The sequence below is a fragment of the Halictus rubicundus genome, chromosome 17 (assembly GCF_050948215.1).
Source record: "Halictus rubicundus isolate RS-2024b chromosome 17, iyHalRubi1_principal, whole genome shotgun sequence".
NCBI lineage: Eukaryota > Metazoa > Arthropoda > Insecta > Hymenoptera > Halictidae > Halictus > Halictus rubicundus.
In genome coordinates, this window is record NC_135165.1 from 2,635,021 (window position 1) to 2,659,137 (window position 24,117).

Below are 24,117 nucleotides of genomic sequence, written 5' to 3' on the forward strand. Positions count from 1 at the left end.
TCGGTAGTGGTGTGATGGTACACACACCGGTCCGGTGTCAACTAATGAGAAAGTATCCAGCGATGGAACGGAACGTGTGGTCTGTAAGGGTAGGGGTGGGGATATAAGGGTAGGAGGGGATAGGGTGGTAGAGAAGGAGGGAAAATTAATGGTAGCGCGCGCGTAACTTGCCTGAAAGGATTCAGTCGGGGCAAGTGTGAAATAGAATCTAACGACGCGTAACGAAAGCTCTATCAGGTAAGATCGTCTTTTTTTTTTTGGCTGCTGGTCCGCGTGCGGCGCTCGTCGACTCCCATCTTTTTTTGTGTATTATTTATTACTTTGTTTTCGTTGTGAATCCGATCGTACGATCGATCCTATCTTTCGGGGGAGGCTTCTCTTTTTCTTCTCTTTGTCAGGTGGCAAAGTGAGGGGTGGGGGGGGGGGGGGAGAAGAGAGAGACGCGCGAGCGCGCGCACGCGGTTCCGAGCAGGTGTGTTTAAAGACGCGGAAGGGCGATAGCCAGCTTTAATCGTTGCGATCAATCGAAGCGCGTGCTTCTTTGCGCCGCGCGTTTCAAGTGATGCCGCTCTTTTTTCCTGTTGTTCTTATTTTCGTTTGTTTTTCTTTTTCTCTTTTCCTTTTCATTAATTCTCAGTGGGTTCCTGACATCGCGACCACATACGTTCTACCAGCGTATTTCGACAGTCCGATCTCAGGGTCTCACGGGTTTGTGGAGGAGGCAGTCTTGATCGGCGAGCCCTGGCCCGTTGGCGGCTCAATACTTGCTGGCCTCGACGAACAGGCGACTTTCGTGCCGTCTTCGGGGCGCCGAGAGCTTCTCGTGCCGCGGCATCTTCCAGGGATTCGAGTGCCGGTAACGATGCGTCGTGTGGATCATCTCCCTCGTACTGTCGACCTGCAACAGGGAATTCTTCGTGGCCCTCATCACCGGCGACGGCTTCTTCGTGCCGTGGTACAGGTCCCGCGGCTCCATACCGCTCATGTCCGCGTTCATCAGGCTGTTGTGGTGGTTGATGTCCGCGTGAGGGTTGTACTTGATGAAGTTGTAACACTCCTTCCGGCCACGCGGGCTCTTCATCGGCATGCCGAACCTGTTGAAGCCCAGGTACCGCGAACTGTCCTCCACGCTTCGGTACCTCAGGTACTCGCCGCTGTTGTACACCTCGTTGAACTGGCACATCGGCCCCTTCTGCTTCTTGCGCTGCAACCAAACAATACGACTCTTCTCAACCACCTTTTCTCCCGTTCCTCGTACCTTAGGCTAGCCGGGGTTTTACGATGCTACTCTGGCCGGCAACACTCGCACGTCGCCGGGTCTTCTTGGACCCAGAGATCACAGTTCCAAGCAACACAAACGTATAAATTGTGGCGAGGATCTTTTTAAAATAGTGTATATATTACGAAATAAATTAATTAAATAACCATTTTTGCGGTGAATATCAGTATAGACATGCTTGGGTCTGATTAGACCCTATAGCCGTGCGAGTGTTTACCCTTTGAACAGCGATCAGAACGTATCATCGTTCACAATTTCTTAAGAAGAAAATTTTTATGTATTTTTCTCTAAATCTTTTCCTTGTGTAATGAAATCATTTTATGCAGCTTTGCGTGTTTCTCCTTTGCACGTTTCGGCAGATTTATGATTTATATATTAATTATTATTTGAATTTGAAGATTCATCGAGTACGCGTGCTAGCGAATAGGCTGGCGTGTCTGATCATGGCCTACCGATTCTACTTAACCACTCGCTGTGCAATATCGAAACTGTAACACTCGAGTCTCGACGTATTCGATAGATCGAATGTTTAAAAATGATTGAAAATTCGTAGAAGCGATTCTCATCAAGTTGATACTTCATCACCGAGTGACTAATAATTCTTGCAAACGGCTGATGCGGCTTCTTCAAATAAAACAGACTTTTGCGGAACGCGTAAAATTCCTGCAGCAATCACTTTGTTAAGTATACAATAGAGGTAATTACGGTTACATTCTATTCGCGTTCCGCTGATTAAAATTGCAAATTATTTTAGAAATTATTTTCAAAAATGAGTTCTCCGGAAAACTCTCGAAATGTTCGCGGATCGATTTACATATTCGCGGGAACATCACTTGGAACAGTTTAAATATTCATGTTTTCGATGCACGTTAGAAAAATTGCTCTTTTTCGATCGACATCGTGTCCCCTCTTTAAAACGCGTCGAGTCACTCGCCGCTGACGGCGATAACGCGACCGATTAATCTGAAAGTCCTATCTGTGCGATCCGCTGCATTTTCCGCCGCGCATAAATCTACTCGCTCGGCCGCGGTGATGAAATATGCCTACTAATTGGTAGCCGTGTAATTACCAGGCCGACAAGTCTCCCCCGCTTGTTGAAGCAAATGTATCGCTGGCTCTTCTCCGCGAAGATGTACAGTTTCTTGGTGAAGTCTTCGGATTGTGTCGTGAGTTTTTCTGCAACACAAAAGCACAATACATTCCATTAAAACATTACAAACTATAGACAAAATATAATTTCGAAAATATCGTTTTGTTCAGCTGGATTTTCCAAATAATGCGAGTTAAATTAAGAAGCTCTGCTTCTCTTCGTAGGAGAACGACAAAGCCATGAAACAAATTGACTTTTGCAACGTCTCCTCGCATTACCAGAAATTCCTGAAAAATCGTGGCGACAGTTTCGCGGAACTGTGTGATAACGGGGTATATCCCGCGGTAGTGGGGATAATTCCGCGACGTTTATCGTCCAGGCCTCGGCGACATGTATGGAGAAATCGGTGTATTTGATCGTCAACGTTTCCCGCATGAATAATGAAGCTAACAGTAAGTCAGTCGTCTTGCTGGAAACATTCCACGGAGCGTTCCCTGAAGAACGGCTTAGCAGAGATTTTCGCGCGCGCGCGCGCGATTCTCACGGGGGAGACGGAAGACGCCAATGGTCGTCGGCGAGGTTCACGGAAGAAAGCCGTGCACTAGCCGAGGGACATCAGTTATCGGGACAAATGACAGGACGCAGTAGGCAAACCGTTTTGTGGTTCAGTATGCGAGAGCAAGGCGTATTTCCGAGAAGAGATCTCGTCGAGGTTTATGGCGCGAGTTGTACCTACATCGATGCTTCGGGGCCCTCTTCTTCCCGGCACCGTTCGGCACTGGGAAAGGAAGAAAAGGTTAGCTAAGCCTACCGCCGCGGCTAGTTGGTGCTAATGAAGGTGGCACAGACTGACCGGTGTGTACTTTGCCACTTAGCGGGTCCTGTCGTGCCTCGACCCCGAAGAAGTGCACGTTGCGTTCTGTCTCTTCGGTGCAACGCCGCGTAGTCTGTCCGTCCGTCTCTCTCCTTCTCTTTTTCTTCGCACCAGCTATTACGAAATTCTGTCGACCGAGAGAAGCACTGGACTCCTTTGTTCCGGATAACGAACAAAAAAAAAAAACGGGCCCGACGAACAGGTGCAACACGCCGCCTACCTTTCCGAGCATCTCGACGATTTCAAGAGCGAACGCGCGGCGTTTTCACTTTTTCCAACCTCTGCAATCCTCCGTCCCTGTCCCCTATTGTCTCGAGAAAACAGTTTTCTCGGACCACGAAGCCTGTGATTTATTGCTATCGTAAAAATTTATCCCCGCCATCGCGGGGTCTACCTTTTAAACCACTCGGAAGCTCGATCCCCGAGGAGTCTGAAAGCTTAAATGCGTCGTAACTTTGTTGCTACGAATTATATTTTCATGAAACCTTCACCAGAATGTCCGTGACATTTTCCGGATTAAAACGAGACCAAACACGATGCAATTCGGATCGTTGTTGTCTGTGAAATTGCAGATTTAGTAGGACCTCTCTTATCCGAACCTATCCGAACACATTTCACATCGGTCCCAAAATTGACGTGGAACTTTACCGTTTCTGTGCGTTAAACGTTGACACCTGTTGTCAATTCTTTCTTTTGATTGTTCAATCTAGGATTCGTTTTACAAGTCGGTAAATTTTTTGACTAAATCTCGATCTTTTCGAGAGAACGTTGCGATTCTGGACCGGCGCACAGTGGGCAATTTGGACAAAATCGGATTCAAAATCAAGGAACTTTCGATAGGTATCAGGTAGAGCGATGAAATTTTTTTTAAATGAAAGCTGCATCTTTGTAGAATATGAGAAAAATAGAGAGATTGTGGTACGAACGTTCTTTAACCTCGAGAAAATTCGTTAAACGCGCACAAATTCAAGAAAATTTTAGTTTTTCCAACACCACGCGCGGAAAAAATTTTTTTTTAACATGCTACACATCGTTTCCCATAGATTTTTTCACGCTGATTTCAAATCTGGCGTCAAAGTTTGTCTAGGACCTCAGGATTTTGCAAAAAATAGACTTTTGTGACAAAAACTAATGAAGTCATTTTTTCGTTGAAATGATCGGATGGTAATAATCTCTCTATTTTTCCCATATTCTACAAAGTTGCAGCTTTCATTTAAAAAAAATTTCATCGCTCTACCTGATTCCTATCGAAAGTTCCCTGATTTTGAATCCGATTTTGTCCAAATTGCCCACTGTGCGGCGAACGGTTGCGAGACGGTACACACTATTACCGTCGGAGAACTGCAGTGCACAAACGATTCTTGCCTTCCTTATTCGGGGCGATGATCGTTTCGGGACGAACCGTCGAAGTTTCGTTGCGATTGCCTCGGCCGGCCGGCTAAATAGGTATCGGAAGTATAGGAGTTTGGTAACGGGTAACTGGAACGGGCAGATATAGCGCGCGCGTATCGTCGTTCGAGTCGGGGCCGGTATTAGTTTCGGGTTGTTATCGCCGTGCTTTCTTCCGTTGCTACTTTCTCAGGTAAATACATCGCGGCCGCGTTATAGAAAGCGGACGTCGCGAAACGGAAAACCGGAGATTCCGAGGATAGTTCTGCGCTTGTTTGTCATATTTGTGATACAAGTTTCTCCGTTGATAGCGCTCATTACGTGTCCGTAGTCATTCGGCGAACGCGGCCATGGAATTATGATATCTTTAGACCGGCCGTATGATTTCTGATTCGATAACGGCTACAGCGGTGCTCTTCATAAAACTTTATCGACCTCAATTATATTCGGAAAAAATTGCTTAACACGTTGAACGCCACGTCAGCCATATGTGGCCGACGGAATTATTTCAGCAGGTTTTAAAACGAATTTTCACGTTGATATATTCATTGTACTAAACTTAATTAGGATCTGTAACATGCAAGAAAGTTGGAGGATTACTCGGTATCGTACATTTAATTTTTTGCTATTTTTATTTCGTTAAATAACTTACTTTGATTTTATGGAATTTTGGGGGCTTCTAGTTTGGCGTTCAAAGTGTTAATTAGACAATTCCTAAAGAAGACACGTGAACTGCGAATTTCGTGCGAAATAAACATTTTCATAGGCTGGAACCAATACTTTAAGAATTATTTAAATATTTCCAGTCTACTGCTTCAGATTGCACCTGCTTTCGTTTTTCTTTCTTGAAGAGATTCTCATGTTGGCTCGGTCGGGCTTTTCCCGCAGAATTCTTAGCGGAGGGTTAAAAAAGTAATTAGCGAGGTCGTTCCCAGTTATCGATTGCCGATTGTCGCGCGTCGATCTGCACGAAATATATCGTCCCCGCTTGTGTGTAACGATTAATTCCCGGCTCGACCCGGATAAGATTACCGGCGGTAAGTCGAACAAATTTGTCTTCGGACTGAAGGGGGATACCATTACGATAGACATCCGGCGAGAGGTGAATCCAATTAATTAAGGAAAGTACCGCAATTAATTGGTGCAGACTATGGACTACGGGTAGGTTTGTCAGAAAGAGCCTGAAGCGCCTCAGATTAAGTCCTCTCTGGTTTTTCTGCTTTTACTCGTTCCTGAACGCTGGTAGGAGAGTCTGCGAGAGGTAAAGAAATATAAGAGAAAAACGGAGGAGCGAGAGAGAGAGAGGGGGAGAGGGAGAGAGAGAGAGAGAGAGGAGGAAAAGAGAGCCCCGTTAAAGAGGGAGAAAGAGAGACTTTACGAGGCAGTTCGGGGACATTCTTGATTTCGATGTTGGGAAGGCACCCGACGAAAACCACTTGAATTTAACGAGGCTCCAGCAAATGGGCCACCCTGCAGACTTACCTCCTTCCTTTTCTCTACACATGACACTTATAACCACGCTCGTGTGGCCCGCAAACCGAGGCAGAAAAACCCACGGGGATCGTGACATCCTGCCTTTTACCGTCCACCGTCTATCAATTAACAAACCTCCTCCCGTATAACGCGCTGATTAATTATCCCGGTTGCCACCGGCGCGATCGTCTCGACCAAATTCAAACCTCCAATCCACTCGAAAATCTACGATATTTCAGCTCTAAACGTGACCGATGTATACTCCTTTATAATAATAGCAGTATTGAGTTCATTCAGATTTGTACGGTAACGTGTGCTCGAATAAGTACCAAATAATATCTCGAGAAAATTAATTCTATAACTTCTCGGAACTCTAGAAGGAAAAATCCGCCATTTTGACGGACCCGGTAATTCTAGCGTTAAATGTGCAGACTGAAATCTGTTTTTGCAAATGGTGAAAAGTGCTTGCTCCCGAATTATTCCACTCTTTCCCTGAGCAATTCTTCTACTTTCATTTATACAAACTTGTTTCCCCCGCTCGAAGCAGTAGTGCAAAATGGAATTCTGAAACTGGCTCTGTGTAAGAATTTTACAATTTGCATCGACGGATGTGATCTTGGCACAAATACGTAGGAAATAAAAAAGGAGGGGCGACGAGGAAGAAGTAAATTCGTGTCGGAATATGCGGTTTAGCTCTGAAAAACCGTTCGGCGACGCCTAACCGAAACGGGACGGTATTTATTCATGATATTACTGGCATAATCGGCCGATACGCAACAAGAGAAAAGAAGAAGGGTGGAACTAAATTTTGTGCGCCCGGGCACCTCTCTGTCTTCTGTTCCCGGAGCGGTCTCCCGCTCTCCCTCTCTCGCTCTGGTTCCCTCTGATCGAAGCCGCCGCGAGATTAGAGGCTGCCAAATGAATTAAAAGCCAATTTTAATCAAAAGCGGGCACCGGCTTTTAGGCACGATTACCCCCGATAATAACTGGTAGGACGGACCGAGCGCGCAAGCAGGAAAGAGCGAGACAGAGGGGGAAAGAAGAATGGATCCCATATATTACTTCTACGTGCTGCTCGCGATACAGGAACCAATTCTTCGTTCGTTATAGGTTCGCAACTAATAGCTTTTTTCCCATAGGGAACCGATCGTCCCGGCCGGGCGCCCTCGAAGCCCGTGTCAAAAAACATTCTTTCGCAGGAGCGTGCACGCTTCGCGACCGAAACAGCCATATTCTCTTCCCGATGAACGAATCTAACATCAAAAAATTTGTATGCGTCTCTAATAGACGCCGAACGTGACGTAAATTGAAAAAGAAATTTAATGGAGCTTTTCGGTGTGTGCTCATTCTTGCTAAATGAACGAGAAGCAGTGGGTAATAAAATTTGCACTGATTGAGAGAAAAAGAAACTTTATGGAACTTTCAACCCTTTGCACTCGAAGCCATTTTAACTCGAGAATGAAACATTTCTTCCGACCTAGAATATTTCCCTTCTATATATATATTTTCATACCGTACATACGAAAACGGTGCAATTTACTCGTACAATCCTGAAATGTTTAGTAATTCATTAAATACAAAGGACTGATAAATAATGTAAAAAATATTTTGCCATTCGAGTGCTAAGAGGTAATATTCGACTGTTCGGACCGCAAGTTGCCAGTAAAAATTTCGACACGAATGGCGTTACACGTTTTTCGAAGTCTCCGCCGTCGCGTCCTAAATTTGGCAGATTCTTTGAAGAAATTGGGTCGGATCGAAGAGCGCGGGGGTGAATCGAGCTCGAGGAGATGGAATCGGAATCCGAGGCGAATTAGGCAGCCCAAGGACGTCGGATTGAGAGCCACTGGGGCGCCACAATTTCACGGCGTCGGCGTTATGAAAGCTATAATGCGACGCGAAACCGAGTAGGCCGGGTACCGACTACCGCGCAAGCAGAGAGGAGGAACACAAGGGTAAAAGGGTCTCGAGAGAAGATGGAAAAGCTGCGTGCAGCAGGGCTCTCTCTCTCTCTCTCTCTATCTCTCTCTCTCTCGTTATAAGCCTGGCACGTATAATAGCGATCCTGTCGTTAACACCTGAAGCCAGGGCCCTCGACGCAGAAGCGTCCTCCGTGAATGCGCAAAATTGCGACGGCGCAGAAATCGAGGAAACACGCGGTCGGTTGTTGTCCCGGCATCACGGATCAAAACCCCGTGACGACTGACGCCATGATTTGCCGAGCTGACGCGATAATCACAGTCCTTAGGGACTAGAATAATTAAATTCCAAGGCGAACGAATACCGCTGCAGCCTCTCCGAGAGCCTCCTCCATTTCTTTCTTTTTCGATACCGTTCTCTCTCTCTCTCTCTCTCTCTCTCTCTCTCTCTCTCTCTCTCTCGTCTCCTTTCTCTCGGTAGTCCTGTTCCTTCGTATCGAGACGAGGTGTCGCATCATGAGCTATAGTGACTATACACCCAGACGTTTAAGGGGAACGAGACCCCCTTCGCCGACCCAATTAAGGCCGTTCCACGCGATAAAAATGTCACGATATAATTACGACTATTCCGTGCGACCATCCGAGCTAGCCGGGCTAATTAGATAATGAAAAGCCGGTGACTAGCGCGTGACATCTACGAATTATCGTCTCCGGTGTATTGATACGTCTCGGAGGTGTATTGCTTCGGAACCTAATCACACGTTCGCCGGGACGGACAGAGACGCTTTCATCATTCGACGTCAAACATGAACGGCACTTTTTCTGGACTGTGCGAAAACCCTTCGGAAATGTGTTTCAGTGAAGTTACCTTGCTCCGGTACTCAATTATTAAATTGCTAATTTCGAAGCAACATGGACTCCCGGCACAGACTAGGCTGTTCTCGATCGGAGCAATTCAGCGGCGCGTTTACAAGAGAATCGGCCGTCGATCCTGAAACCATCGCGAACCCGGGGCGCGCTGGTTAATTAGTCATCCCGATCGCGAGCAGCGCGAGCACGCGGCCCGGACACGCCGCCGTAAAATAGATTCATAAAGTCCAGGTGACTAATTAGCGCGGCTGGTCCGCGAACAAACAGCTTTTCCACGCGAGGCTAATTATCAACTCGAGGGCCGACGCGCGGAATCTCCTCCGGAGTCACCCGGTCGCCCGTCCCGACCCGACCCGACCCGACCCGACCCGGCCCGGCCCGGCCGGTTGGGATCCAAAGTTTCAAGGACGCTCTCACGGTGTCTGAAAGTTCCATGCAGGCTAGCGTCGGTCTGTTTCGCGGGACGGAGCTTGAGTAATCGAGGCAGCAGCTAGGCGGCCAGGAGAGGAGAGGAGAGAGAGAGAGAGAGAGAGAGAGAGAGAGAGAGCTCGTTTTGCCGAGAGCCGAAGAGGTAGGAGACGCCGAAGGAAAAGGTGGAGGAGCGGAGGCAGACCGGCAGCAACAGGAGAGGACCGAGGAGGTGGAAAAAGGTGGAAGAGGTGGACGAAGGTGATGGATCTCGGGGAGGTGCAGACGCGGCGCAGCGTGCGGCGCGAAACCTGGCTCCTCTATTTGCACAAGCCTTCTTCCCTCCTTTCAGACCGTCCTTTCCTCCCCTTCCTCGCGAGCAGGAGGAAGAGGAGCCGCCTGCCTCGCACTCTCGCGATACCTGCTCGCTGATACCGGCAACCAGCACCGTCGACAATTCCCGCTTTGCCGCCGAAAATCAGCCGCGCTGCGTGCTGTACCAGGCTCCAGCCAAATGGACCTCTCCTTTCTCTTCAGCAACGAGCAAATTTCGATTCACCGAGCATTACTCCTACAATTTTCCTACAATACGGCGCCCAGGTACTTTCCGTAGCATACACAAATTTTGTTCACGATATTTTGTCAAATCTGACTGTAATCCTGAATTAAAAAATTCGTCGTTAGATTTGACAAAATATCGTGAAGAAAATTTGTGTATGCTACGGGAAGTACCTGGACTGTAATCCTAAATTAAAAAATTCGTCGTTCCCGACAAGTTTCCCGGCTGCAGTGTGACAACACAACGAGCCCCGATTTCGGCCATGAACTCTCCCGAGGCGACGCGGTCCCGATAAATAAGCGACGGGAACGAGCTCGGGTCCGTTTCGGCAGAGCCAAACGCGAGATAAGCATTGTCTAGTCGAAAACAATCGGGACGAAACGGGGCAACGGCACGATGATAATTCATCCAGGATCCTCGATGACCGGTTTTTCCTTTGCTCCGTTCGGTTCTTTCTTCCCGTGTGTACGCGCGCGCGTAACCCGACTCCGCGCGGAAATAGAGCTCGGTTATTAGTTCGTAAAGATAAAACCCGGGATCTCGGGAAGGAGAGCGAACGAGATAAGGGCCTTGCGACCCTGGGTCGATCGATAAGGATCGCTATAAATTAAGATCTTTAGTGCCGTTCGACCGGGAGACGTTTATTTCTTCGAGGAGTTCGCCACTCTTTTGTTCGGAATCCTTATTAGTCGACGAAACTATCGATTCGGGGAGATAACGTCACGGGGCCTGCTACCCGATCCGATTCAATTAACCGATCGACTCGTCCTGTACAACGAACCCGCACACGTCGACCGGGTCTACCTAGTCGGAAGCTGTTTTCTGTGTCGGTGTCGCGTGGCCGACCTTATTCTCTAACGAGGGTCGAAATGCGTGCACACATTCTCGTTTCTACGTTTGTTCGTGCGTTTGAAACACGTTTCCCGTCATCGTTTGCATTCTTTTTGGATAATAAATTTCTGCCGGAAGAATAATCAATATCAGACAAATGACACCGGAAGAACGAATGAATTTAGTCGAACGCTTCTCGCTTTCGAGGACACGCGCGGAATTTATTTGTCGACGACACCGTGATTAATTGTAGCGTTACTTACGGTAGGGTGCATTGTGATCATCGCGTCCAACGGCTTTGATTGAGCGGCCCATTACGGTAACATTGCCGCTGCTGCAAGGTGAGTATAGACTCACGGAGCGCACCATTGCCGGCACCGCCCCGCACATCACCACCTGCAATTGTAAACAATTTCGCGCTGTACAAAATGATCGGCAACATCGCGACGACATCTGCGACGATGTCGCTACAACTTGTACCGGCTGACAAGAAAAATCTCGGACGAAACGCTTCTTGAATTAACCGGACGGTCGAACGACTCGTGTCACAGATGCTGAAAAGTTATGGCATAACAGTGAACCGACGGTGGCCACGTTGAAAAGAGTGGTTACACAAGTCCTTCGTCCACGCGAACAAAAATTCACTGGTCGATAACAACCGAAGGCGTCTTCGTAGCTTAATCATTTTATTATATACATTTATTATATACATTATTATTATATACACATTTTTGAACCTACTCCATTGCGATCAGCGTTGAGCTTTTGGTTGGGTGTAACGTAAACGAGTAATAATTTAATAACAGCTACCTAGAGAATTTAAGGGGAATTCTTGTAACTCCCCTTGAAAAGGTAAGTTAATGGCACCCACACGATTAATTTGGCTTTCTTTATGCGAAATATAATAGACGTGCGATGCTGGTAGCGCCATGATTAGAATTTTTATTGAATCTTTATTAGGAGGAATCTTCTGGTTAGTAAAACAAATTTTTCCACCGTTCTGATTTGGATGGAGCGTATTATGGAGAGGACAAATTGCACAAGGATTTGCAGTCCGGGGATTATTGTTGACTCTTTGGTGAGCTCGCAAAAAGAGAGACCGCCAATTCTTGAAATCGTTCAAGGGACGAGAGCAAATAAGAATACGCGAGACGTGTTTTCGGTGCGAGGACCGAAAGCGAAATCGTTAAGGGCGTCACGGCTCTTTCACGACTCCAAACAAGAACATTTTTACGGACGACTCGCATATCACGGCATCGAATCATTCGTCTGGTCGTGTTCGTCCCTTGTGAGGCTTTTCTGCGATTCATCTGCACAAGTGAAAATGCTGAACAAGGACAGAGGCATGTCGTTATAGCGGGAACTACAAAGGGCGTATAGCGATGCCGAAATTTGTTAACGAGCGAACACGAGCTGTCCATTAATGCCTGTAGAATCTGCAGTTCTTTTATTTCTGCAGCGGCGACGTCGAGATGTTATGATGGCTAGACGGCGTTCTTTATTTCACCGATTCTAACGTCAGGTACGCAGGTATGTATATCTTTGTTAGCGACTGACCTAACCACTCACTTGCGAAGGCTTAGACATTTGGAAATTTTGAGGATCTGAATATTTAAAAATTTAGACATCTGAATATTTGAGTATTTGAAAATTTAGACATCTGAATATTTGAGTATTTGAAAATTTTAGAGATTTGAATATTTGAAATTTTAGAGATTTGAATATTTGAAATTTTAGAGATTTGAATATTTGAAATTTTAGAAATTTGAACATTTGAAAATATGAAAACTTGAATATTTGAATATTTGAAAATATGAAAACTTGAATATTTGAATATTTGAAAATATGAAAACTTGAATATTTGAATATTTGAATATTTGAAAATATGAAAACTTGAATATTTGAATATTGGAAATTTTAGAAATTTGAATATTTGAAAACTGGAAAATTTGAATACTCGAGGCCTCATAAATTCCGCAATTGAGAATGAAAGAGGATTATGGCAAACGTCAGCATTATTTCCATAGGGGTAGGTTTGACAAGCTATAATTACTCGGGCAACGACGTAATACAAAATATCAACTTTGTGGCATATTATCGCGACGTTGCTGTACATTGATAAAATGAAAGATTCCGTTCGATAAAAATCGTACACTTCCGTTCCCGATATGAAACGATGGCGCCGAAGTATTTCATTCATAAGCTCTCTCGAACAAATATTTACCAAGCAACTCAAGAAAACAAAGTAAAACAAGTTTAGGTGAAAAAGATGCGACTGGAACGACTATCTCATCGATAAGCTTCACAACAAAATACAAAAGCCTTTCTAGGTAGTTGTATCTCTATAAATCAATCATTTTTTAAATATTCGGTTTAGACGCCAAGTATTTCCTGTACGATTATACTAGCTGCGAAGTAACTCGACATTTCGCATTATCGATTGCGCGTGGCACGTATGAAATGAAATTTGCATATGAATAAGCATCGGTGGACTTTGTAAATTAACATAGGATTGTAACAAATCCAAGGAAAATTACTTCATGCCAGAGAAATGTTAAACAAACCCAGTGACAAATCGCAAGTAATAATTGCTCTTATACTCATCCGAATTCTTATTTAATATTTCCCTATTCGCTTTTTAGACTACTTTGCTGGGATTAGTTTCCCAATAAAAATTCCATTTTAGTTAATTTCTTTAAATTATTAGATTCTTTAGAATTGGTTTTTACTGAATCGAATTTTAGTACGAATTACTTCATATTTTCAGATTTAAAACTAGCTAGAATTCGTTTCATTTGTTACCTTCAGAATTTCTATTTTGCAGGATTTGTCAGGATTGATTTAGAAATTGGATCGTATGTTTTCAACTAATCTCGCTGCAATTTCTCCTGCAAACCGATCGCATTTGAAACTGCAGACCGACAGTTACGAACTCGCCACTTTCCTATCCTCTAAATACCAATCACACGGTTGCGGTTGCAGCATTTTTCCATTCAACTTTTTGTAGGTTGTTGCACGCGACTATCACATAGTCGCTTTACAGCTGGCATAACAAAATGCAAGATGTACAATTATCATGTTCACAATATCATACTTTATATTTACAAAACAGAAAAACTAACCAAACTGAGGATCTTCTTAAAATAAAAATGATTTTAAAACCGATTGAACGAAACGTTTATACTCCAGAAAAATCGATTAATAACTCAACGAACGTATTGTCGTAATTGACGCAATAAAATCGAAACCCGCTTCTCTTGATAGTTCTATCGTGAAAAATCTACGGATCCTAACAGGAACACGAATCATCGAGAATCATTGTACCACGGACAAGATATCAAAGGGCTCGCGGCCGACAAAGGGCTGCCTCGAAACCTACGCTCTAACGCGTAGGAGTGGAAGCACCGGTCATTAATCTATGACAGGTAAGGTGCCCGGCAATTTAACCGTCGATTTACCAGGACCTGGATGAACTTTCGACACGCCATCCTACCCTAAACGGCGACCCGGTCCCGTGCACCGGGTATCTACGATCTGACCTAGTCGCCGTTCAGTGTACAAAGCTCTGGCACGTATCTTATATCGCTTACGTATCCGTCGGAACAACTAAAGTATGCGAGTTTACGGATTCCGCACGAACGCGGCCAAAGCCCTCGTTCAAATTTTACACGGCTCGTTAAAGGTAACGTAACCGGGTCACCGGTATATCCCCGAAATTATGGTTCCGGCGCCGAACACTTTTTTCGATAGAGCCCGGCCCTCGGTGGAACGAAAATGATGGCGACCAACCGGCATTACTTTTCCACGTTTCGACAGAATTCTTCCAAAATTTAGATTTTAAATTTTATTTTACACAAAATCTTCATTATTTCACAATCGATTTTCTTCAGACTTGTAGAAAATATTCTGGACAAAGTTTCCCACAATTCAGTAACTCCTGCGTTCTATATGTCAATTATTTAAGGTTTTGTAGACATTTAAAGCCGTATCGCATGAATATTTATATAGAAAATTCCGCGGACGAAAATTTCTTAAAAATTTCAATCCCAAGAAGACCCTACCAGTAAAATAATAAAACAACTTCTTTAACGTTTATTATTTAGAGGAAAATGGTCGAGCTTCTCTTAAACGCGACACAGCCATCGAGAAATAATGGACCGTTGATTGTCCACTAATGAGCGAAGCAATTTTGAAGAGGAAAGTGTTTGATACGTACCATCAGGAGGCACAAAATCTTCGCTAAAACGGCAAACTGTGGTAACCTGCAACAAACGGGGACAAACGTGTTAAATGCACATTCGTTCGATTCGAGGAACGCGTTCTAAATCTACGGTGGAGGGGGGAGGGAGGAGGGGCGGAAAGGGGAAATGGACATGCATGTCGAGTGTGTCTATGCGCTCCCGACCGGTATTTGCTATTGCACCTGCGAGATTTCAATTTGTGGCACGCAAGCTAATCGCTCGCGATCTCCGTATGATTTATAGTATTCAAATAAGTTTCGCACGATTACGAGCCTCGCGGCCGAATAAAACGAAGGTTACTATTAGCAGCGGTGCAAATTGAAAGCACGGGACGCGGCGGCGGATCGCTTCTGACAGATAACGAGGAGATATACGAGATAATTAGCGACGGAAACAAATTATACCGGACAAATTGTATCTTGTAGCTAGTTCACGATTCTATCTTCATTCGCATCCGATAATAATATTGCCACGAGTGACTGACCGCTAGACGACTATCGCTGCGGCCGATCTTTTTTCCTCTGGGACTTTGAAATCATTCGAATTTCCGACTGGCAATCACCGACACGCATCGCGTTCTAGTCACTAAAAAAACCTTTGAATTACAGAAATCACGAGCGCACGAGCAATTTTGTGTACGGTACGGATAATTACCGGGACCGATGGAACCTTAAAATTTGATCTCGCTTTCAGATACAAAGAAATGCAAGTATTATCGCAATAGGATTTTCATGAAGAACAGAAATCGTTTGCATCGATTACAGTCAGCCAAGCAGCGATTTGATTGTTCCTTTAACAATTTTAATTAGCCGCAGGACTTGTACGTTGGAGCTCTTAAACTTCTCTCAATATGTCTCCCGCTTACACCTACTCGTTCTTACCATAAAATCCTAATTATTTATGCAATCACGAGAAAAATCAGCAGGCGAGATCGTAACAATTTAGAAAGATTATCGACTTATTCAAACTATCAGAGGAGGAAACAAATTTCTATTTTGTCTAGATCAAATTTCTAATTTCCAGACAATTTTTATATTGCACAGGGATCCAGTGGTCCGCAGGTTTCAGAAAATTGCTCGCTCGTCCCGAAAGGGCCGAGGGCTCGGATCAAGGTTGTAGTTTCGATCAATGTCGTGGAGTTCGCGCCGTATGAAATCGAGAAACGCAGAAATTAAGAGTACCGCCGCGAGTTGTAAATAATAACCCAGCTGCGTACGGGCTGCGTGCGGTTCGCAAGCCGCAACGGGCTTGCGTAATGCGAATGCATCTCGGATTACAGAACACAGGTGAACACAGGAGTGCTCGCGCCGAGTCGCTGCACCGAGCTGCACGCCTCGCCGGTACCAATGACGTCGGAAGCGTTCATTACACGTTCCGGTTTAATTCGACTGGGTTATTGGCTCGTTGCTGGAGCAACGGGGTGGACCAAACGTTCCTTTCTTTCGCGCTATCCCGCCTACCTCGTTCGAATCCACCTCGATGCGCCGCTAAGGAATTCCGCCGGCACGCTCTTAAAACGCTTACTTTAGATCGGCCGCGTCGACTTTACTGAAACCCATGCTAGCCGATCGCGAGCCGCATTCTCATTCGGCCACACAATGCCTCTGCTCTCGATCGACGATCTAACCCTCCCCAGAAAAGATTCTAGGCTTACGGGCCACTGAAATTCGAAAATATTTGAATATTTGAAAAATTTAGAGATTTGAATATTTGAAAAGTTTAGAGATTTGAATATTTGAAAGTTTTAGAGATTTGAATATTTGGAAATTTTAGAAATTTGAATATTTGAATATTTGAAATTTTAGAAATTTGAGTATTTGTAATTTTAGAAATTTTAGAAATTTGAATATTTGTAATTTTAGAGATTTGAATATTTGAAAAGTTTAGAGATTTGAATATTTGAAAGTTTTAGAGATTTGAATATTTGGAAATTTTAGAAATTTGAATATTTGAATATTTGAAACTTTAGAAATTTGAGTATTTGTAATTTTAGAAATTTTAGAAATTTTAATATTTGTAATTTTAGAGATTTGAATATTTGAAAAGTTTAGAGATTTGAATATTTGAAAGTTTTAGAGATTTGAATATTTGGAAATTTTAGAAATTTGAATATTTGAATATTTGAAACTTTAGAAATTTGAGTATTTGTAATTTTAGAAATTTTAGAAATTTTAATATTTGTAATTTTAGAGATTTGAATATTTGAATATTTGAAATCTTAGAAATTTGAATATTTGAAATCTTAGAAATTTGAATACTTGAAATTTGAATATTTGAAATTTTAGAAATTTGAATATTTGTAATTTTAGAAATTTGAGTATTTGAATATTTGAAATCTTAGAAATTTGAATATTTGAAATCATAGAAATTTGAATATTTGAATATTTGAAATTTTAGAAATATGGATATTTGAATATTTGAAATCTTAGAAATTTGAATAACGGCACGCTCTTGAAACGCTTACCGAATTTTCAGCGATTTCTTCGAAGCTCTGCTTATTAATTAAACGAATGATTCACGTTCTAATTTCGGCCTGTCGGTTTCGCGAAATAAGATTCGGCTTTCCGAGTAATAGAGAGAGAGAGAGAGAGGGGGAGAGGGAAGTGGTCGCGTGCTTTTTGGACGAGTGGATCGAGTGGTAACGTGCATCGCGGCACAGAAAATGCAGCCGACTCGAGTTTCGTGGTTTAATTGCATTGGAACGGCCGGCACGGAAGCTTCAAATGGATACTTGACCGAGTATGGAGTGGCCGACATTCGCACGCGAGCGTTTCGCGAAAATGAACTCGCGAGGATGCGGCTGCGTGTTGCGGGACTTACTCGGACCTGTTCGAGTCACGTGCCGTTATCCAATTTGCGAAAATCGCTGTACTATTCGGGACACGTTCAATCTGACAATCCTTGCAATCGTCGGAGAAAATTCGTATCGAATAGGCATGATTCGTTGATACAGTTTCTCTGCATATGACGCCAGCACCTGGGTGATAAATGTCGCGGAATTGTCCCCACCACTGCGGGATATAGAGAATTCACTGTGTTCAGCTGAGTGAAAAGTATGTTTCCCTCAGTGTTATTCAGGCGGCGCTAAGGGAAATTTTACAAATATTTTCTGACGATACTGTTTATTTCTTTTCCGTCGTTCAACAGCCTTTGGTTTTCATTTAAACACAAGGAACCGTCCACGCGTGGATACGAGAGAGAATGGAAATTGAATTTGATTTCCATCGAAATCGTGGAATCAATTTTTGCCTCGCACCGTGTAACATTTTGCGATTGAGACGAAACGGAATAATTGATTTTCAAATACGACCGCCTGGCCGAGAGTATTCGCCGCGCAACAATACAAGCGAATAATTCCGAGGCGACTGGCGATAGCGTTTGGACATCGCGGCTGGCAGCCGGCTCGTTAACGACCATCTATCAAATTAGTCAGAGGAATATGCTTGATCGCGCTTCGATACAGCATGTTCGCATCCATGCGGCGAACAGCCGAGGCGTGGGCTCCATTAAAATTCAAATTCGCCGTTACGTAACGAGGAAAAATGGTAAAACGCGTGTCCCTCGCCGTTCGTCGGGTAGACGCGCGAGGGGAGAGGCGAGGGGTTTGACGAAGAAAATTTCTAACTGCGAATGGCAGACGACATGGCACCGGGCACACCGTAACACGCGACACCGGCAAGCTCTCCATGAAAAATCCAGTCTTTCCAGTATTTCTACTATCGATGAGAGGAATTCCCATCGAGGCCGAACACGAAGGTGAGTCTACGGGGGCACAACACTCCGCCATTCCGAGGATTTCCATGACGCGCGTTCCAAGATTCGAACCAGGATCCGTGTCATGCGCCACGACTCGCCATAAATAGGTGACGTAATTATTCGCCAATTCATTTGCATTCGGACGGTAGTTTCGTCTCCGATTTGGAGCGCCGCGCTTATCACCAAGGGGCGACTGTCACTCTCAGACTGCGGAGCTTTATGCGCTTATGGCTTCCGAAAATGTTCAAAAAACGCTATACAATAAAATTCCACAGAATTGATCACCACCACCGGAAATTAGATTTCGTTTGTTTCCTTCCTAAAATTTCCCCCCAAAAATTGAAAACCGCACAAACATCCGCAGACTCCAGTCATCACGATCATTCGCAATGATGCCCGTGAAGGGAGAATGTCACAGGGATCACACGTAATAAATCCGAGCCGGACAAGCGGCGGTAGTAAACGATTAATAAACGACTCAATTAATAAATCACCGGCAAAATAAACGGGGATAATCTACTCCCGATCGCCTCCGCTCGATAATCTCCCACGGTCTTTACAACGCGTTTTAACACAGCCATAACTTACCGAATCGCCGTAAACATATCTGCGCGTCGCCGCTTTGAACTGTCATCTCAATCTACGCGCCGTAAGTTGCTGGAATCGTGACACTAATCCGGCTTAAAGATTGAGATACCCGCTTCCGTGCAGGACCTCGCAACTTACGTTTTCTTTCTTTTTTATTAGAATCACAACGGGTGCCGCACAATTTATAGCTAGTAAACGTCCGCACGATACAACGGATATCAACGATGTTCCGATCACTCCGCAACAAAATCCTGACACGCTTGTCCAACACTTCCAACACGAACGTTCACTATACCCTGAATTGTCCTGAATAGAGTTCTCCCGTAGCGAGGGCGTGATGCGCGAAGAGGGAAGTTGCAATCCGGTGCAACGCGAGTACCGGCGCACAATTAGCTGACCGGTCCCGCGATCTCCAAGCAGATAGTTCGGCCGATTGTGCTCGAGGATCCTGGCGAAGATCCGCCTGATTGGACCGGGAAACGGGAAAGCCGATCTACGAGAGTCACAACTTCGATCTACGGTTGCTATCCCGGGATCTGTGTCCCGATACGATCGTTACAGTTGGAACCGCCGGCGCTGTTAGACCGTTGGCGAAATCTCAGACTGGATCACCAGGATTCGGAGGAGCGAATCGCGAACAACGCACACCGCTGCTCGTTGTCACCGGCGTGAGACCGACGTGGTGAATGTTGCCGGGGATAGGATCCGGCGTGACATCCCCGACCACGTAGGGACTCATCTAAGGAGGATTTTAGTGGGGATATTTGTCGCCTGCCGCGTGAAAAACTGCCAACACTTGAATAGGCCCCGACACGCCGATGAAAAACGCGGCTACCGACCCGACGCCGATGGCTCTCAGCTGGACACCGCCTGTCGGGATAGATGCGCCGCGTGGATCTCGTGGATCGCGTGGATCGCTTCATCGGACTCCGCCGCAGCCGCTGCTTCGCCATCCTCCAAGGACCTCCCGTCCTTCCGCGATTTTTACTTCCACGCGCACTGGAATCCACACGATCTCTACGAAATTTATTTAACACTAGGTTTACGGAGCACTAAAGATGACTATTTTACATTTCCTTATAAAAATAACATGAATGTATCGATCAAAGTTCGTAGCGATTTAATAAATAATATGTACCCAGAGAAATCAATTTGTTAAATAATTCCTCATGGATCCATGTTTGTAATCTCAATATTCGTGAATCAACCCTTTGCACTCGGCGCTATTTTCATTTTAAAACTAAATTTTTCTTCCGTCTTCGAATATTTTCGTTTTATTCATACGAAACCGATGCGATTTCCACATAAAATACTTCAATGTTTAGTAATCTGTTAAATACAAATTTTGTAATGTAACAAATACATTGTAATATTTTTTGTCATTTCTTTGAAATAATGCCACAATAATTTCTAGCGGTGCTTCAGAGTCACCACTCGAGTGCAGAGGGTTAAAAATATTAGAATCCGTCATGTCGACGGGTCCCGTCAATCTAGTGTCAACGCCTTCATTTTCTCACATCCTTGAATATAATATAAATTGCAGGGAAATTGCCCGTGAAGCAATTGCCCAAGAAAACTTGCTCAGGACACAATCGGGATTTCGTTCGCAGAGAAATGATTTCAGGTCTAATAGCTTCTAATAGTTTCGAATTGAAGCGTACCAACGACGCGTAAAGCGTGAATAACTGCACGATACTATTTTCCATGTTCGGAACGTACCCGGCAGCCCTTTAATCTTCCCAGACTAATACGTATCGCGTTTAGTTTGTCGTAAATCGTGGAGGATTGCCGGGAAACGCGTCGCGTCCCGTGACGGCACAACATAAAGATGGCCACGTCTCTATTGAGTCGACCACAAAATTTACTACCTTCCTAGCGAGCAAAGCACGAGCCGACCGAGCCGCTCTCGCATTCAGCCGAACGAAAAAGTCACCTGGCGTTCCCGGGGGCCGACAATGGCCGCGGCCCCGAAAATGTTTCCCAAATAGGCACGGCGAATCGTGACAAATCACGCCGGTCAACGAATTCCCCGGCCGACAGTGGCAAATTGCCGTGACAAATCGCTGGATTGATGCGCCCGCGTTGACAGCGATTCGCTCGAGATTAACGCGTTCGACGCGTGCGATCCTCAATAAATCCGACCACTAAATGCCCCTAACGGATCATGCTCGCCCGGGCCGAGAACGGTATAGGTACCCGCGGTCTAATCCGACGGAGTGCTCGAAAAATGTTGCATGTCAATCCCCGAATGTTTACAGATTTATCCATCCGGCGCGGCGTGTGCGTTCCGCGGTGAAGAGGATGATTCTCATGTTCCGAATTCTTTCTCTCGGATTCTGGAACAACGGGCATTCTTTCGCGGCTAGATAACGTCTAAATGCGAATTCACCTCTATTAAATCGCTGCTAATAACCGGCCGTTACAAAGGATCGCTGAACAAACACTCCGCTTAAACAAATACGGGCGGCGCACGATGCCGCATTCATGTATCAAATCATCGCTATTTTCTCCGCCGCTGCGAGACCACTGACGTTCGCAGACACTGACCGTTTTGCACCATTTCGTTTATTTTTACCACTCACGGTTTTCGTTATGCCAATGTCACTCGCAATTCTCCCGATGCAAGAGACAAATTTTCGTTCAATCATTTCAACCGGTCGGAAACAGCAGGTGTTCTTTAATTCTTCGAATCTTCCTCTCAATTTTTACTGTCTCAAGTTTTCTCGGGGTGTGCGCACAATTTGGAAACATATGACAGAAATTTCTCGATTTTATCAAAGTTCCATTAACACGTTCACCGCCGTGTCACACATACGTGGGTGACGGCATTGTTCGCTCAGGTTTTAAAACGACTTTTTACGTTAATTTATTCATTGCACCAAATTTGATTAGGATTTGTAAAATGCAAGAGAGTTGGAGGACTACTCAATTATTTCATTAACCAGTTAGCTGTTGCGACCACTTTGAAAAATGTGTACCTAAGTTGCGTCGCAAAACTTAACCGCCGTTTGAATTATAGCTGTTCCGACGAGTATACTCGTGGCACAAAATATTGCCACTTCTCCATGACGAGTATACTCGTCGAACACATTTAACTGGTTAAATAACCGACTTTGATTTTACATGGAATTTTTGGGGTTTCCAGATAGGCAGTCAAAGTGTTAATCCTGCATCACTCGCACGGGGCAAATTAAACAGAATATCGCGCCGTCTTCCGCTGGACCAGGAAACCTCCAAGGCCGTGGCAAGTATAGCAACAGAAATTGTTCTAAGAAGCAGCAAGAGGTCCGGCGCCTCCTAGTTTGTAGTACAGACAGGGGCATGGTGGTTCCCTGGAAAAGGCGGGCGAGCATCATCGAATTCGTCACCGCGTTCCGTTTCGCGAAAGCTCAATTTGCGGGTAACGCGAGACGGCAGGTTGCATCGAACCGAGTCACCGAGTCACCGAGCCCGTTTTTTTCCGATTCCTCTTTTTGCGGATGGCGCGTAACGCGCGCGGCATGCAAATTATCTCGTTGATTGAGCCGAGCATTTTTTTCCCCCCCGCGCGCACGATGAGTACACTCGTGACTGAAGGCTGGTGGACAACGTGAAGTGGCAGATAGTAGTCGCCGACGTCGCCCGTTTTACGGGGAACGGCCAAGGAGAAACGATTGAACGCGTCCTGGGACGTTGCTATAGTGAGGACCGTCCTCTTCTTCTTCTTCTTCTTCGTCGTCTTCGTCGTCTTCGTCGTCTTCGTCGTCGTCGTCGTCGGTCGTCGTGCGTCAAGTGCCACGGAGAAGATAACCTGAGGCGGGTGGGAAGAAGAGTAAGAGATGAGGAGGAAGAGGAAGAAGCCGGACAAGAAGAGGAGCCACGCGAGAGGAATACGCGACAAGGTTTTTGCGTCGGAGCCGCGACGTTCCGCGCCGGCGTCACATTCATTCTGACACGCTCCTCGTCACCCTCCGATAAAAAGGAATCACTATTCAATGCCTATTAGGCAGACCCACCACTTACGAGCAATCAATTATTCCCGGAGCCAACCCGCGGCTAATCGAAATCTGCCAAACCTCTTCACGAAACTTTCTAATCGTATCATTGTGAATCTTTCATTGACAAATTCCGGTCGTTCTTCCGGTTAAAACGACACCAAACACGGTACACTTCGCGCCACTTTTACCTTTTTAACCCTCTGCACTCGAGTGGTGACTCCGAAGCACCGCTAGAAACTGTTGTGGCATTATTTCAAAGAAATTACAAAAAATATTACAATGTATTTGCTACATTACAAAATTTGTATTTAACATTTACATATCATATGTGGAAATCGGGTCAGTTTCGTATGAATCAAATGATAATATTCTAAGACGAAAGAAAAATTTCGTTTTAGAATGAGAATAGCGCCGAGTGCAAAGGGTTAATCCGTGATACAGTGGAACCTCGATTATCCGAACTGGTCAGATAACGGTACAATCACCTAGAATGAATCTTTATCGAGTTGCACAACGAATCGCGTTATCGTGCGAATCACTTTAGATCGAACTGTTCGCACGTGGATGCGTCGTCGCTGGTTCGGATAACGGAGGTTCCACTCAACCGTCTATTAAACGGTCAAACATGCTCTGAACGATGTGGTGTTTGGGCTCATTCTAATCAGAAAAGTGTCGAGCAAAACGTGCTGGTGGTAGATTCGTCGAGAAATAATGTACAGTCTCGTTGAAAACGAAAAAATAGTCGGTTTTAAGAAGAAGATGGCAGAAGACCGACGCGCGTGGCAGACGTTGCATTTCCACCGCGCCGGTTTCGTAACGAAATGAAACTCCGTGTCGCTTTCACCGGGCGTCAACACCTGCAA

General features: G+C 45.1%; 1 protein-coding gene across 5 annotated transcripts in view; it reads right to left on the reverse strand.

The window, feature by feature from the left end:
- Nucleotides 1-708: 708 nt before the first annotated feature.
- Nucleotides 709-24,117, reverse strand: part of LOC143362702 (fibroblast growth factor 17) — a 117,539-nt gene continuing 94,130 nt past the window's right edge. For 3 of the 5 annotated variants that reach the window (XM_076803091.1, XM_076803089.1, XM_076803092.1), the window contains exons 2-5: nucleotides 14,909-14,954; nucleotides 10,956-11,088; nucleotides 2,349-2,455; nucleotides 709-1,204 (exon numbers count right to left, since the gene is read on the reverse strand). In XM_076803091.1, coding sequence (XP_076659206.1) covers nucleotides 758-1,204; nucleotides 2,349-2,455; nucleotides 10,956-11,088; nucleotides 14,909-14,954 — 733 coding nt within the window. In that variant the 3' untranslated portion in view covers nucleotides 709-757. Of the gene's footprint in view, nucleotides 1,205-2,348; nucleotides 2,456-10,955; nucleotides 11,089-14,908; nucleotides 14,955-19,277; nucleotides 19,383-24,117 lie in introns of those variants that run through there. The other 2 variants (XM_076803090.1, XM_076803093.1) reach the window with 2 other exon arrangements.